Source organism: Ipomoea triloba, chromosome 7 (genome assembly GCF_003576645.1).
Source record: "Ipomoea triloba cultivar NCNSP0323 chromosome 7, ASM357664v1".
NCBI lineage: Eukaryota > Viridiplantae > Streptophyta > Magnoliopsida > Solanales > Convolvulaceae > Ipomoea > Ipomoea triloba.
In genome coordinates, this window is record NC_044922.1 from 12,997,224 (window position 1) to 13,015,092 (window position 17,869).

Below are 17,869 nucleotides of genomic sequence, written 5' to 3' on the forward strand. Positions count from 1 at the left end.
ATTACAAATACTATAGTCCCGATCAAATTTCACAACACGTTATCAGCACGAATTGCTCCGTCCATATCTAACACCTATATCCAACTTCGTCCGCTCTAGTTGTTGGAATATGATATCGGAGGTTTCGACCATACTCCGATGAGGTTTGCCTTATCATGTTTTAATATAATAAAATATTTGCATATGTATATATATTCATGTGAGTTATTGCATATGCATAATTATTGTCTTACTTGTGATATTTTATGACTAGTAGAATACGTGAATTTATTTATCTTGATTAAAATTTCGTGACTTTCGTTTAAGAGCTTTAAACTAAATTAGAATTTTTAATCATTGATATAATTCTGAAAAAAAATATATATATGATAGCTAATGATGAATATAACTTTATTTATCATCATGTAAAAATCTAAGTACATCATCTATTTCCTGAGGTTCTAACTCAGGAATGTCAGGAAATAGTAAAACATGTAATGAACTCACAGGAAGAGTAGAAAAATCTATCGAGTCCATATACATTCTCTTTTTGAAAATGTTTGTATTACATTTGACTCTGAGTTTATTTGTTGCCTTATCCAACTTCAAGTTTGGATCTTGTAGCAACATTTTCTTCTTATCTTCCAGCTCGTTCATTATTCTTTTTAGCTCGGCTTCCTCCTTGATCTCACCAAATTCCTATAAAACAATTTGTTAAATTATTTCTCCTTCAATGATATTGAATTGAGAAATAGAAAGAAATTACCTGAACATTTTTATATAACCTTTCCAAAGTTAGGAATTTCCGTTGAGGCCAGTATGAAATTCCTAATTGCCTACATCTTCTCTTAAGGGTCGACTGCCCAATTCGTAGTTTATTTGCAGCTTGAGCTGTATTCAGATGAAAATATCTTGAAAGCTCTTCTAAACTTATTGATGAAGAATCACGACGTGTTCTTTTCCTTTTTCTCCTAATAAATATATTCTTATTTATATCTGCTACATCTGCAGTAGTATTATTCTCCTCTACAATTATGGTAGTACTTAGATCTACAGCTTTTGCAGCTGTAATACCTGCATTAGAAAACTATCTGTTAACATCACTCTTATATATTAAGATGTAACTCTTACTAATAGTCTCGTTAACTTATGATGAACTACCTGTACACAAAAGAGGTTCGCTATCCCTCAATGGTGATAAATATACCTCATCCCAAAATGAATGATTATCAAATGTAGAATAGTGAGGAGTAGATGAGGTTAAAGAACTTGCCATTTTGAAAAATGAAAACGATTTAAGGTCTGGAATGAGGAAAGTTTAGAAATGAACAAAAGTGTAGTAAACTGAAAGGCAAAGCTGAAGGTTTAAATTTATATTGAATGTCAATCAATTTGAATAGATGAAGCAATATTGTCAAAGACGATTACGATTTCCAGTAAATTCGTCAAAAAGTAAACAGTATATGGTCGGGGTACTGTTCATAATAACGACGTATTGCGGTTGAAAATCTTGATTTGTTATCTTGGTGTTATATACATCTGTGTCACACCAAATTGTATATTTGATCTTATTTCTCTAAAAATTTTCATAATGGCATGATGAGAATATGATTTATATCTAATCATCCAATTGATGAGAGCATGAAGTATTATGGCTCGCATATTAGATATCACCATTTCATATATTATATGGTGAATGCCCTGAATATTATGTGATAATTGTTTCTATGTCACAACTTGCTCTCTTATGTGGCTATTTGGCATAATAAATATTTATTGTATGCCATAAGATCTATCCCATATACATATGTTATATGCGAGTTATTTTGATATGATATCATATCATGGGATAATATAGATAACTATGCTCATCTTTAGTGCATACTATTTCCAAATATCATATGATGAAAATTGAATATGATTCATGATATTTGATGTGATATCTGATTTTTAAATATTATATGCTTGAAAAAAAAACAAATGAATATATCATCGCTCTTGATTGGACACATGATAAATGAGGAATTTGTCACTACAATATATGGTAGTGCAAAAATGATTAAAGGCTCCGAAAGAGTCAATATATTATTGCCTGGAAGAACAAAATTGATGATTGATAATGCATTGTTCTCTCCAAAGTCTCACATAAACCTACTGAGTTTCAAGGATATTCGAAATAACGGATATCATGTGGAGACTATAAAAGAAGGAAATGAAAATTTCCTCCAGATTACAAAGGCAATATTGGGAATGAAATATGCGATGAAAAAAATTTCATGCTCTTCCCTATGAATTATATTGCACAAGAATAAGTGCTATTGAAGCCAATCTTATCGTAAACGAAAGGTTTACTGATTCAAATGATTTTAAGATTTGGCATGATCGATTGATAAAAACAATCGAGAATACAAATGGTCATACCTTGAGGAAACAGAAAATATTTCGAGGAGATGAATTCTCCCGTTCTGCATGTTCCCAAGGGAAATTGATTATAAGGCCATTACCAACTAAAGTTGGTATTGAATCACCTGTATTATTTATGAAGATCATTTCACGGCATTAGGGGGAGATATGAACCCTAATTATTTTAAAAATTTGAATGCCGAGAAATTTTATGATATGAAAGGATCTTCAAGGTGATATATGTGGACCTATACATCCACATTATGGACCATTTAAATACCTTATGATGCGACAACTAGATGGTCGCATGTATTTAAATGCTTTATGGTCCTAATTGATGCGACAATTAGATGGTCGCATGTATGTTTATCTCGTAATATGGCATTTGCGAGATTGCTTGCTCAGATAATAAAGTTGCAAGGAAATTTTCCTGACCATCCAATTGAATTAATCCGGATGGATAATGCTGGAAAATTTACATCCCAAGTTTTTGATAATATCACTTGGGATTGCCTGAACTGAAGGTTCAGTAGATTATTAATTCCTGCCAAAATAGATATCTATTGATATATCTATTAATAATGTCTACAAGAGACATTCGTCTAAAAGACGATATACCCAGTGGTGTACCAAACAATTATAATACTAGGATGCGGAACGACCAGATTTGAATGTTGATGAGAAATATCCATCATCTGGTTGATTTTGAAATTGCCATGAATATGGGAGAAAGTTATGAAAATGTTGTCGACAACACAATTGCCTTTATAATTGCTCAATCTGGATCCAGAGTCAGGTGCAAGAAGTGCCCTGATTATTTGATATATAAATGAGCAATTAAGGCATAGCTCAGCTCGCTATTGTATTCTCTATATTATGTGTACACACCATTGAATAGATGTTGGTACGAAAGAGAATAATGATATGATATAAAGCGAAGCTTAGAGCTCATGGGTTTACAAGAAACCCATAACTGATATGATATACTCTCCCATAATGGATGGCAATAAGTTCCGCTGATTAATATCAATTGGCAGTTGATAAAAGTCATGACCGCATATTGATGGGTCATTAGACAATATATGATGAATGTCATGACCGCATATTAATGGGTCATTGGACAATATATTTGAGAAATCCGTGATGGATTTAAAAATTCTCAAAATAAGAGAATGCGAAAATCGCAATGTGGTCTATATATGACCTGATGACTGATTGAGTATTTTTCCTCTTGAAGAAGGAATATGAATGTGTCATTATGTACTCTTTAAAGGAGTTGCGAATGGAGTTATTATCCTCGTGAAAAAGGAATAATATGTACCATTACGTGCTCAAATAAAGAGTTACTAATGAACTTATTGATGCTCTCAGTCAATATTGATGATATGAACATCAATGAAATACATAAAGAGCTTGATAATGTCAGCTCATGGGGATTTTGAAATAAAAAGCTAAATATTATCTCGACCTAAAGATCGAGTATTTCCTTAAAGGGAATTCATACACCAGTTAGCCAATAAATATGATTTTGATTGGCTACTTAGACAAGCCAATATATGATGGGCTACTTGGGCACTGGCTATTATTATTTGATCCCCATGATGCCAAGTCCCAAAACTGGTTGTATTATATTTTCCCCTATTGTCTTATAAGAAGACAATAAAGATGGATGATTGATAAATGAGTATATTATGAAAGAATTCTGATTAGACATAATGATGTCTATATTATATCCACGTGAACTCCAGAAGAGTCACGAGATTATTATAAAGTATTCTCACCCCAGTGACAGTTGAACATATTTGTTCACAAAATCCCTCTCTTTTGAAAATTTAACATATGGGATTTGAGGGATGTCACCTTCAGGGGGAGTATTATCTTACTTATATATTATGCCCTCAAGTTTATGTTAGGGTTATGGTTTCACTCTTTTCCTTAGCTAAGTTTTTCCCACTGGGTTTTCTTAGCTTAAGGTTTTTAATGAGGCAACTGGTGCAACACATATATGTCATGTACTCTCTTTTCCTTAGCTAAGTTTTTCCCACTGGGTTTTCTTAGCTTAAGGTTTTTAATGAGGCAACTGGTGCAACACATATATGTCATGTTTTTAATGAGGCAACTGGTGCAACACATATATGTCATGTACTCTTTTTCCTCGACTAATTTTTTCCCACAGGATTTTTCTAGCGAGGTTTTAATGAGGCATGAGTATGATCAGATGATGGCCAATGGGGAATGCTATTAATCAATATGGCATCATCTCAAAGATCTTCAGAAGAAAGGTGAAATGAACAGATTCGGTCAAGAAAGAATCTGACAGACATACTCACCAACGCATTACCGATTACTACATTCACGAAATCAGTTCGTGAAATTGATATACGATACCTTAAAGATCTTCAAGTGATGTCCTTATCAAGGGGAGCATATATTGTACTCTTTTTCCCTTAACCAAAATCTGACAGACATACTCACCAACGCATTACCGATTACTACATTCACGAAATCAGTTCGTGAAATTGATATACGATACCTTAAAGATCTATATTGTACTCTTTTTCCCTTAACCAAAGTTTTTATCCCACTGGGTTTTTCTTTGGTAAGGTGGTTTTTAACGAGGCAATTATGATGTTCTTCCTTTGGACATCCAAGGGGGAGTGTTATGGACATCCAAGGGTGATGACTCATGCTACTAGGAATGGAACACGCGTCCTCTAAGCTGACTAAGGTCTTTAAGAGCTTGACACACCAATTCAACTAGCCAAGACATTTGTCCATCTCTTGTATAAATTATATTACTTTATTCACATCATGATGCTATAAATACCCACATCCCCTTTGTACATTATATCCGAACATAGATAGATGAATACAAGATCATCTCTCCTTAATACCATTATGGTGATGTTCTTACTATTACTATTATCATTCTATTATTATAAATACTATAGTCCCGATCAAATTTCACAACATTATTGTATTTATATGATGTACTTTTAAGTAGACATATTAGACATTTTTTAAATAAGTAAATTTAAAAAGCTATGTGTCACAAAGCCTAATATGCACTTGGCAAAAAGATAATCTAATTGTGGCTACTGGGATTTGAGCCCAAGTCTCTACGACCACAACATAGAATTCTTACCACTAAACTACAACCACTTGTGAGACTCATTCACAACGTTTAAGTTTAAGTCATATTGATATGTTTAGGGAGTTCTGCAACTCTCTTTAGTGTCTAAAAAAATTTGTGGTTGACCTTTTCATTTCACAATTTTCTCTATTTGTATAATGATAGTGGCATGTTGTTCAAGTTTATATGGAAGATTAGTTATAATTCACACATTGCGCAATTAAATTAATACCTAACACGAAAATTAAAATAAGTTAATACTTAGTACAATTTTTTTAAATATTAAATAATTAATATAAAATAAAAATGATTATTTTCAATATAATCGAAATGAGTATTTTTAAATTGTAATAAAAGTAGTAGTAAAGAAGAGTATTATGGTAGAATGTAGATAGTTATAATCAAGAATAAAATGATGTCCTAAAAATTTTCATATTAAAATAAATTAACTCTTCAAAATGTCCTCCGTCGTCGTAGTTGTTGTTGTTATTAAAAAGTTAGAAAATATTTTATAATGAATAAGTTAAGAATAATAAATAGTTAACGAAATATTCCGTTATTAAAGTTTGTACATAAATAGAAAAGTAAACAAGGTAAAAGATGGTAACTTTGGAAATGACTTATTATTGTACAAGAAACAAATCAAAATGTACAAATTATCAATTCAAATTATTACACCAACATGATTTTTTATTCTTGTTATAACTTTATCAACATTAGCTCTTATTATATTTATATTTATATTATATTTAGTAGAAAATTGCAATTTTGAATCCTGATAGTTAGTGTTGATGTTTGCCTATTTAAGTATGGTATAATTAGCTACACTATTGGTGATTAGTTAACTTGCGGTGTGGTAGAGTAGAAGGGATTCATCCATCTTTAAGAAAAGATCAATGGTTCAATCCATGCCTTTGGGCCTAGAGCAATTCTAAATCTCTAAGCCCTACCCTTTAGCAAGGTAGTTGTTATGGCATGGACTCGAGTTTATGTTCAACAATATAACACAATTTTTTAATATAGAGTTCAAAGTTGTGAATATTGAGTAATGTAATTTTGTATATTAAGATCTAAAATTATGAACATAGAGTTCTAAATTTCTGAACATAGAATTCTAAATTTGTGAACACAAGGTGGACTCAGGTCCATAGCCTAATTTGCCTTGGCCAGGGGATTAATCACTGTGTTCAACCGTGGAAACATGATATGAGCAACTTTTTCTTTTAAGCAATATATATATTGTTTTTGGTACTAAACATATTTATTCCCTAGCATCCTTTAACTTTCTTTACTTATATTACTCAATCTGTCTCATTTTACCTGTCATATTTACTATTCATTGGTCAAACCGACTCTTTCTTCATTTCTTATTTTCTTTAGTAATTTTTTATTATTTTTAAATTTAATTTTTTGTGTTTAATAGTACTTTTAATTTAGTTTCTAAATATATAAATTTTATATATTAATGTTAAACTTAATACTATGAAAAATTACATTAAAAATAACTTCAGTCAAGCCTCGTTAAACGAACCAGACAACCAAAATGGGATAGAGGTAGTACTATTTAGTATTTATATTTGAAATTTATCATTGGAATGTCTTAATCTAGGAATTCAAATTTCATCAGTATAATCTACTATACTAATAAGAGCTATAAAAAATAAAAAAAAATAAAAAAAGCCTATAATGGGAAGTAAAAATGGCGATCAAATTATTAAATCAAATGAATGGTTCAGATTGTTTAGATTTTTATTTTTCCTTGAGATTTTCAAATTTATCATTTTTTTTATATGTAACTGGAAGGGTGATACCCAGAATGTTTGATTACAGATTTCTAGCTACTGTCAAATGCATTACGCCAGCAGGGAATACCTACAGCCTCATATTCTAAAATGTCAATAACAACCTGTGGAGGCTCCTTGAGGATATGGAGACCTCTATCAAATACTGTGGCTAATGCAGCCAATTTGTCGGCAGTGGCGTTTTGTTCTCATGCAATCCAGGCCACCTTCCAGGTTTCAATTCTGCGTATCTCCTTCTTGCAGGCTGATACGATATTCTGTGCAATCGTGTTTGATGTGGTGCTCTTGTTCATGGCCTCCACCACCTCTTTCGAACCGCACTCAAATATAACCTTTCTGCATCCTAGTTGAGTTGCAACTTAAATACCTCTTAGGAGAGCCCATGCCTCGGCTTAGAGAGGTGAGCACGCCCCAATATTATTCACAAAGCCTCCTCTCCATTCTCCTTTGTTATCTCTTAGAATCCCTCCGCATCCAGCTCTATTGGTCGACAAATTCACAGCGCCATCAACATTCATTTTCATGAAGTCACCTTGCGGTTTTGCCCAGCACATCTTCTTCCAGCTTCTTTGTTTCTCCTTGTTCATCTGAATTTCAGCTTTAGTAAAAGCATTGTTTGTTTCAATCCATTGGGACATGATCCAGTTCACTCTAACCTGCAGGGGGCTAACTTATTGTTGAATATAGCGTCATTTCGTCACTTCCAAATCCACCATAATGTGATGGCAAACAGCACTTTGTCGTCGCTAGGGGTATTCCCAGAATTCATAATTGAAATACCTTTGTCTAGCCATTCCAGTAAAGGACTAGCTGAATGTCTCATATGATAGTTAGATAGCACTACATTCCATACCTCCGCTGCTATAGGGCATCTACGCAACACGTACGTGATCTGTGTCCTCAGTCACATTGGGGCAGTTCCAACACTTGTCATCTTCCGTTAAGCCTCTTCTTCTTCGATTGTCGTTGGTGAGAATTTTCTCATGTCTAGCAAGCCAGATGAAAGTCTTGATCCGATTTGGGATTTTAAGCTTCCATATGTTATTCCATTTAGCTGCTTCTACTGGTGATCTTTCACTTGTCGCGATGTTATAGGCTGAGCTTACCGTAAAATTTACACTCGATCTCCCTTTCCATCCAGTGGAGTCTGGTTCACTGTCTTCCTTAGATAATATTGCGGCTGCTATTTTGAGTAAGCATTCATTTGGTAGTAAGTTCTCGAATCTGTTCCACTTCCACCCTTTGTCCCAATAATCAGCCACTGAGTTGTTCATATCAGTTGGGGAAATCGAGAATAGAGCTCTATCTTTTAGTGGTACATCACCTATCCAGACATCTCTCCAAAACAAAGTGTTTCTTCCATTCCTTACCAACTTTCTAGTGCCTTGCTGTAGTGTAGGAGCTGCCAGTAGTATACCTCGCCAAGCATTAGACATATTAGCCTTTGGACGCCACATCGAGCAATCCATTGATTGAATCGCATATTTGGCTTTCAACACTCGCACCCACAGGCTATCTGCATTCATCATTATTCGTCACCCTAGTTTTGCTAGAAACGCAATATTCATTTCAGCAAGTTTTTGAATTCCTAAACCGCCATTTTCTTTGCTTTTAGTAACCGTGTCCCATCTGACCAAGTTGCACCTTTTTTCCCCTTCCAGGTTGCCCCATAAGAAGCCTCTGATTAATTTTTCCATGTTTGTAATGACACCTTTGGGTATTAACGTGGTTTGCATCGTGTAAAAAGGGATTGAGGACAAGACTGATTGTGCCAGCACCTGTCTGCCCGCCAGCGATAGTGTTTTAGCTTTCCACCCCCACCAATCTGCTTCGCATCCTTTCGAGAATGCCAGAGAATGACTCATTTTTCAATACACCGTGGATCGACGGGATTCCTAAGTATTTTCCTAGATTTCCGACCTTAGGAATTCCAGTGAGGGCTGCTATCTCTTCCTGAACAACAGCTGGGGTATTCTTAGAGAAAAAGATACTTGACTTGTTGAAATTAACCCTTTGTCCAGACATCATACAGAACTCGTCCAGGCACTTTTTCATCACTTCAGCTTGTGTTGGTGTAGCTTCTCCAAATAGAACCATGTCATCTGCAAAAAAGCAAATGAGTTAACATGGGGCCGTGTCTAATAATTTTAACCCCCTTCCATATACCCTTCAAGCTAGCATCACATATAATATGACTTAATTTTTCAATACAAAGCACAAATAATAAAGGTGATATGGGGTCTCCCTGTCTAATTCCACGACCCGGTTTAAACCATTCAGATTGGAGTTCATTCCACGTTACTGCCAGTCTTGTAGTAGATATACATGTCATAATGTTTCTCATCAAAGTGTTGCTGAAACCTGCATCATTAAGTGTATCATTAATAAATTTCAACGATAGTCTATCGTATGCCTTTTCCAAGTCTATTTTCATCACCATCCAGCCTGTTGAGCCTTGTTTAGTCCTCATTGAGTTCAAGACCTCTTGAAACACAAGGATATTGTCCGAAATTTGTCGTTCAGGAATGAAGCTCGATTGGTATGGACCAATCAACTGTTTGAGCCCCTTTTGTAATCTTGATGCCATCACCTTGGATATTAGTTTGTATGAGACATTACATAGCCCAATAGGCCGTAGTTGATTGACCGTTTCTGGTTTTGGGACTTTGGGAATTAGGCAGATTAGCGTATCATTACACTCAACTGGCAGGGTCCCTTCTTTGAAGAAGTTCATTGCAAACTTTATGAGTGATTTTCCAACTACACCCCAAGCTTTCTGATAGAACATTGCGCTAAATCCATCCGGTCCTGGCGACTTGGTCGGTTCCATGTCAAACAACGCCTTCCTAATTTCCTATGGTGTGAAGGGTCTATTTATCTCCTGCCAATCTTCATTACTAAGAACCGGGAACCGCTTGCACATCTGTTGTTGTGGTTGCGAAATCTGCTCATCAGTAAATAGCTTAATAAAATGATTTTGTATGTGTTCGATTATCTGATGATCCACTGTGATCCAACTTCCATCCTCCTTTTTAGACTACCTCTCTTGACCGCACCTTTTCTGGCCAGTGATGCTAGATGATAGAACCTTGTATTTCGATCCCCCGATGTGATCCACTCCTCTCTTGATCGTTGGTACCATAACAGTTCTTCTTGATGGAGTGTGACCTCTAATTCCCTCTGTAATTTCCTGTCCAGTTTAATAAGGTCTGACCTCACGTGCTGGGCTAGAGAGCGTTGAATCCCTCCTATCCTGGCCAACAGTCTTTTCTTTCTTTGAAATATGTTCTGTTGGTCCCGATAGGGTGGGAAAAGTCTAGAGGGGGGGGGGGTGAATAGACTTTTCAAACAATTCAAAATATTATAACACTTTATCAAAGATAATTCAAGCGAATAAATTCAACTTGAATTGCACAGCGGAAATAACGATACGGTAAAGTGCTATAAAATAATCAACATAAAAACGAAGAGATAATCTGCATGCAATACGTTAGAAACACTTAGAATATATCAAATAATAAGCGTATGAAGTTTGGTGCACATGCATACGTGGGATCATGCAAACCCAGATGTGTAATTTGAATTACACGTATGAGATGGGTTGTGAAATATGTAGCAAGATAAAGGATATGTCAAGATAAGAAGAGTTTATTACCGAAATGGTCCCTCAACTATTGCGAAATTACCAATATGATCCTCGACAATTTTTCGTACCCAATTAAGTCCCTCGACTTTGAAAATTTTAACCAATTTGGTCCTCCGTTTATTTTTCCGTTAAAATTGGGACCAAATTGGTAATTTTGCTATAGTCAAGGGACCAAATTAGTAATTTTTCTATAGTCAAGGACCAAATTGGTAGTTAATTTTTCACTGAAATGGTCCCTTGACTATAGTAAAATTACCAATTTGGTCCCTTGACTATAGCAAAATTACCAATTTAGTCCCGATTTTAACGGCAAATAAAACAGATGACTAAATTGGTTAAACTTTTCAAAGTCGAGGGACTTAATTGGGCACGAAAAATTGTTGAGGACCAAATTGGTAATTTCGCAATAGTCGAGGGACCATTTCGGTAATAAACTCGGATAAGAATATATCTTGCATGCAAAAGTGCTTTCACACAAACCCAGATGATAAGATAAATATGTAATGAATAGTAAATGGGTTAGCTCAGATAAGTTTGCAAAAAGTAAAGCTACTGCAAGTAAAGTAAAGAGACAGAGAGATTTATAGTGGTTCGGAGATGGTGTAATTCTCCTACTCCACTTCTTCCTTTAACTCCCAAGAAGGTTTCCACTATCTTCAATCACCCATATGCAATAGTGAAACTCCAAGTGCTACACAAACACTTCTCCGAGTGTTTTGCACAAAGCTACACTCCAACCCGAACGTCTCGCACAAAGCTACGTTCCCGAGCGTCTCGCACCCAGCTACGCTCCTTCAACCAAGTGTCTCGCACAAAGCTACACTTAGTCCTCCGAGTGTCTCGCACAAAGCTACACTCCCGAGTGTCTCACACAAAGCTACACTCAATTTTCTACACTTAGTAGAAATGGGTTTCACAAAGAAAATATTTTTCTTCTCTCTTCTCAGACTTGTATTTTCACGTTTGTAGCTCAAGAACTTGCTATTCTTGTGTTTTGCAATACTTCGTATTTTATCTCATAAAATGATCCGCAAGTTCTGTGTCTTCATCTTCAAGTCTGTCTCCTTTTATAACTTGAAAAAGTTATTTGCCCGTTGTGAATATTCAAACTTGAACGTTCACTTGATTTAATAGCTCTTCTAGCTTGATCTGTATCATTAAATGTCTTTGGTAGGCTCTGTCAGATGAATTTGAATTTTGCTTGCTTATCCCTTCAAAAAGTCTTCTATCAATCTGACAAGTATGGGCCTTGTAAATTGTAGCCTCCAATTTTGACTTCTTGCACCTTCTGGTAGTGTGAACATTTGACTTGTTCACTTTTGATTTTGACAAATCAAACACTTCTCTTCAATAATTCACTCCGTGACTCTTGCTTGAGCTATTAATAATTTCCACCGAAAAAATCCTTGACTTTTTCGTAAATTAAATCAGCTCCAAGTATAAAGTATTTGATTTACCTCCTTTGAATTTCTTCTCGTTGGTGCATTCATTTTCTTTCCAGATTCGGAAGTCATCCTCATCCTAAATTGGATTGAGGTCATCCTGTTTCCTAATTTGGAAGTCGTCCTCATCCTGATTTGGAATTGAGGTCATCCTCATCCTAATTTTTTTCCTATTTTTGGAAAGTCAGCCTCTTCTTGATTAATTGATTGAAGTCATCCTCTTCTCGATTTGAATGTCATCCTCTTCAATTTTACAATGTCAACCTCATCCTCTTCAATGTCATCCTCTCGAATTCAATGTCATCCTAATCAAATTGATTCGAGACTTGTCCTGATTTCAATTGATTGAGGTCATCCTGATCTGATGTCATCCTGTTCGAACCCAGCCTGATTGAGCTGTCAACCTCTTCCTTAAAATTGATTTGTGAGAGAACTCATTCAATTTTGACTTCTTCAATTTTGACTTGTGTTAGTCATCCTCTTCCTTGATAAATTAATTCTTCCAAAAGAATTAATCCGAGGCTTGAACTCGTGACCTTAGCGTCGAAGATAATTCCGATGCTCGATCATTTTTCCACTTCTTCTATTTTTATTTAGTAGAAGCTGTGAACAAAGAAATTTTGAAAATATATATTCAATTCAAAATTTCTGTTACATGCATATATCAATACGGGTGTGGGTACAAGCTCTGGATATGTGGTCCTCTGATTCTTCAGTTGATATCTTGACGCTCCATTGAAGGGCCTCCGGATTTCAAGTGGCTTGATCTTCAGAGAAGAACTTATATGTTTGTTCTTCTGAAGGGCCTCCAGATTTCAAATGGCTTGATCTTCAGGAAGTTTGGATCAACATGATAGACATGATTTTTAAGGAGGAACTTTTACATTTAGGACCATGGGGCTTTTATTTTCATGATCATGATCTCTAATTCTCTAAATAATAAGCTTCAAAGCTATTTCTATGATTTTTCCTAGGATCAATACATAGAAATGAGAGGTCCTATTTATAGCGGTAGAATAAAGAGTTTTGATAAATTCAAACTCTTTTGATATTATCTAATTAACAAATTAGATAATATCAATATTATCCAAAATCTATTTAAATATACTAATATTAAAAAATAATAATATTTAGCAAATTTTCAGTGTCAACAGAGGCAAACGACTTACAAGTATAAAATACTTTTATACTCTATTGTAAATTTCAAACCGTCGTTGCTAATTTTGACTAGGCTTTGACTTTGGACATAAAATGTTGCTAGACTCAAAATAAAATTGGGGGGTCTAAAATACATATTTGGTTCATCAAAACAATTACACTATATTCCTAACATGTTCCCAAATGTTACCTTGTTCCAGCTAGACAAGGCTTCAGCCATACGCCTGTTATTTAGTCCCAGCTCTCCTTTTGCCCCCCATACATTTTGTACTTGTTCAAGGAACTTGTGGTGGGTGGTCCATGCAGCATTAAACCTAAACTTTTTCCTACCCCCATAGTTTTCACCTGGATTTGTGTTAAGAAGCAATGAGGTGTGGTCTGAATCAATCATTGGGAGATGCTCTAGCATAGCATCTGGGAATCGAAGCATCCATTCTCAGTTTCCAAGGGCACGGTCTAATCTTGCAGCTTTATAGGACTGAGTATTCACCCCTCTTGCCCAGGTAAACGTTGATTCCCGGTAGTTTAAGTCCATTAATCCCTCCCGGAAGATCCAATCATTAAAATATGTGCATCTGGCTTAATTAAAACAATCTGGGTTGCTAACCTCATTGGGGCCTGTGACTGAATTGAAATCTCCAATTGTGAGCCATTGATTGTGAGGACCAAAATTTTGTAGACATAAATCTGTAAAGAGATTTCTACGTAACATGAGACTAGGACTACCATATACAACTGTTAGTATCCAGGGATGTGTTCTCCCATCGTCAACCTGCAAAATGACAAATTGCGGGTGAGTCTTTATCACAATAACATTAACTGTGGGATTCTAGTAGACCCAAATGCCACCCAACAATCCAACTGCTTCCACACGAACCTAATCTTCGAATCCGAAGCTGGAGCAAATCTTGTTAGCTTGATCTCCTGACACTCTAGGTTCTAACAGACAAACAATAGAAGGGTTAAACATTCGAGTATAATTCTTCAGAGTGCGGCGAAAAGAATTTGATATCGCACCCTGACAATTCCATATCAAACATATCATATCTACTATACTAATAAGAGCCAAAGAGAGTTAGGCCTAAAATAGGTAGAAAAAATGGCGGTCAAATTATTTAATCAAATGGATGGTTCAGATGAATTATTTAATCAAATAGATGGTTAAGATAATTCAGATTAATATTATTAATAGAGATTACCTAATTTAACCTTACTTTTATGATTATCCGTTAAGTTTTCCGTTAAATATTCTCTTCTCCGTTAATATTCCGTTAACTTTTAACTTATCCATTAATTTCTATAAGAAAGGTCTTAGGTTCGAACCTCATCTCAATCAAATTTGACATAATTAAGTTTCTCAGTCTATTTTACTCTTATTAAATTAAATAAATTAGTAGCTACAACAAAAAATGATACATATGTATTTCTTTAATTTAGAATTATGTGTCTATAATACCTTTATTTGAAAAAAATTATTCATTGTCAAAAAATTAAATTAAATAAGAGAAATAATTTCATTAGTTATATTGTCTTTATTTTCTCTCATGTAAAGATTCTTTACATTCAAATTTATCAATTGATATTCATTACATTGTCCATTATCTTATTTTTACAATATCTTATAATTAAATATCAAAGTTATAGTACAAAATAATGTTATATATTTATTTACCAAGTATTTTATTAATACTATGAAAAAAAAATTTTAAATAATTTGAAGCTAATTATATTAACTACTTGGGGATTGGTTAACAATGAGAGTACTCAAATAATAACCCAACAAATTGAAGCGGAATCACTCTATTTTACTCTTATTGAATTAAATAAATTAGTAGTTAACCAAAAAATGATATAAAAAGAATACTTTGAAACCAATCATATTAACTACTTGGGGGATTTGTTGACAATGAAAGTACTTAAATAACCCATTACCCAGCAAATTGAAATGAGAAACTACATTTTAATATCTTTGGAATACATAATATTTTAAATTTTCAAATATTTATTAATTTATTTAATCTTTTTTCTTAAACTAGAGATTTCTTTATCGACAATAACTCATTCAACAATAATAGTTGAACCAAATGAACCCCAAGCAGAACACCTAAAGAAAAGTCCATAGCTCCTATATCATAATCTCATTGCATGACGTTGTCATCTATGCTACCAACAATAACCGAATTGTAAATAACACACTACCAACAAAAAGGAAGAGAACAAATAGTAAAGATGAAAACAATGACAATGTTACTCAAAAGAGAATTAAGAACACTTATAAAAATTCAAATTAAAAGTAGTATTTATTTAGACTATCATTTTTAGATCAAATATTTAGACTATCGATTTTACAAGGTTGTAAACATTTATTTTAGTAATAATTATAATGAATTTTCTATATTATCTTGGATTCATATACTTTGAGTTAGATATTTAAATAAAAAAAATTCGACATTCAATTACTCATGTATAAACTTCTCATATATAATCTTGCATTGATATACTTTCAAATATTTATTTAAATATAGAATTGGGCATTAACACATTCGCGCAATGCGCGTATAAAACTAGTTAACAAATAAAAATCCAAATTGCAAGCCCTCATTCAAATTTATCATTAATTATTAAATTACTCATTGATTTCAATAAGAAAGGTCTTAGGTTCGAACCTCATCCCAATCAAATTTGGCATAATTAAGTTCATCCTCGATTTTACTATTATTAAATTAAATAAATTAGTAGTTACAACAAAAAAAAATAATGCATGTGCACTTCTTTAATTTAGAATTATATGTCTTCAATGCCTTTATTTAAAAAAAATGTATTCATTATCAATAAATTAAATAATAAAAATAATTTAATCAGTTATATTGTCTTTATTTTCTTTAATGTAAAGATTCTTATACATTCAAATCCATCAATTGATATTGATTACATTGTCCATTATGTTCTTTTTACACTATCTTGTAATTAAATATCAAAGTTATAATATAAAATAACGTTATATATTTATTTACCAAGTATTTTATTAATATCATGACAAAAATAAAAAAGAATAATTTGAAGCCAATCATATTAACTACTTTGGGGATTTGTTGACAATGAGAGTATTCAAATAACCCAACAAATTGGAAAGTGAAAGTACCTCGTAATATCTTTGGACTACATCATATTTAAAATGTTCAAATTTTTACTACTTTATCTAATTTTATTCCTTAAACTAGAGATTTCTGTATCCACAATAACTCATTCAATAATAATGGTTAAACCAAATGAACCCCGAGCATAACAACTAAAGGAAAATTCATAGCTTCCTACATCATAATCTCATTGCATGACGTTGTCATCTATGGTACCAAGTACCAACAATAACCCAATTGCAAATAACACACTACCAACAAAAAGAAAGAGGACAAATAGTGAAGATGAAGGCAATGACAATGTTACTCAAAAGAGAATTAAGAATACTTATAAAAATCCAAACCAAAAGTAGTATTTATTTAGACTGTCGTTTTTAGACCAAGTAGTTAGATTATTGATTTTATATTACAAAGTTGCAAACATTTATTTTTAGTGACAATTATAATGAATTTCCTATGTTATCTTGGATTCATATACTTTGAGTTACATATTTAAATAAAAAAATTCGACATTCAATTACCTATGTATAAATTCCTCTTATATAATCTTGTATTGATATACTCTAAAATATTTATTTTTATTTAAATATAAACATGGGGCATTAGCCCATTCACACGCGTGTAGAACTAGTATAGTTAATAAATGATAAACATCGTTTATAGTTTTAAAATTAAAGGCTATGAACAATACAATTGAGATTGAAGATGTATTATGTGTGGAAGTAATTTTTTGTGCTTATTGGATGGCAACGAGACCAAAGTTGCACTACACTTGACCTCTATGTGTTTGAGTTTTTGCCTGATCAGATCCACACTTGTGTATCTATGAATATTGTGAGGATAGTGTGACCAAATTTTGTGTAGTTTTTTATTTAGTTCTTTCCTCAGTATTCAATAATAATAATAATAATAATAATAATAATTATTATTATTATTATTATTATTATTATTATTATTTTAAATTAATTTTGAATTTATTTCATAATTGGACATGCACACCTAATGTGGACTTATTTTTTATTGACGTGTTTTTAATTAAAAATAAAACGTATGAGATGGAGTCTATGTAAGCATGTTTATTAAAACAAAACCCAAAAAAAAAAAGTGAGCTATTTTCTAATTGACAATCGACTCCACCACATCCACCTCCCCCCCCCCCCCCCCCCCCC

The 17,869-nt window shown here is 33.4% G+C and overlaps 1 protein-coding gene across 1 annotated transcript; it reads right to left on the bottom strand.

Annotated features, from left to right (window-relative positions):
• Positions 1 to 390: 390 nt before the first annotated feature.
• Positions 391 to 1,255, bottom strand: LOC116024163 (protein RKD1-like). Its single transcript, XM_031265063.1, has 3 exons — positions 1,141 to 1,255; positions 746 to 1,053; positions 391 to 678 (listed from the first exon to the last, which is right to left on the bottom strand). The coding sequence occupies exons 1-3, from the start codon at positions 1,253 to 1,255 to the stop codon at positions 391 to 393; spliced, it is 711 nt and encodes a 236-aa protein (XP_031120923.1).
• Between the last annotated feature and the right edge of the window lie 16,614 nt (positions 1,256 to 17,869).

Bases quoted from the DNA above. Each gene is read 5' to 3' on its own strand.
- LOC116024163 (XM_031265063.1), bottom strand. From the start codon at position 1,255: ATGGCAAGTTCTTTAACCTCATCTACTCCTCACTATTCTACATTTGAT. The intron at 1,054-1,140 runs GTAGTTCATCAT...TTTCTAATGCAG, and splicing joins CGAACCTCTTTTGTGTACAG to GTATTACAGCTGCAAAAGCT. The intron at 679-745 runs GTAATTTCTTTC...ATTGTTTTATAG, and splicing joins GGTTATATAAAAATGTTCAG to GAATTTGGTGAGATCAAGGA.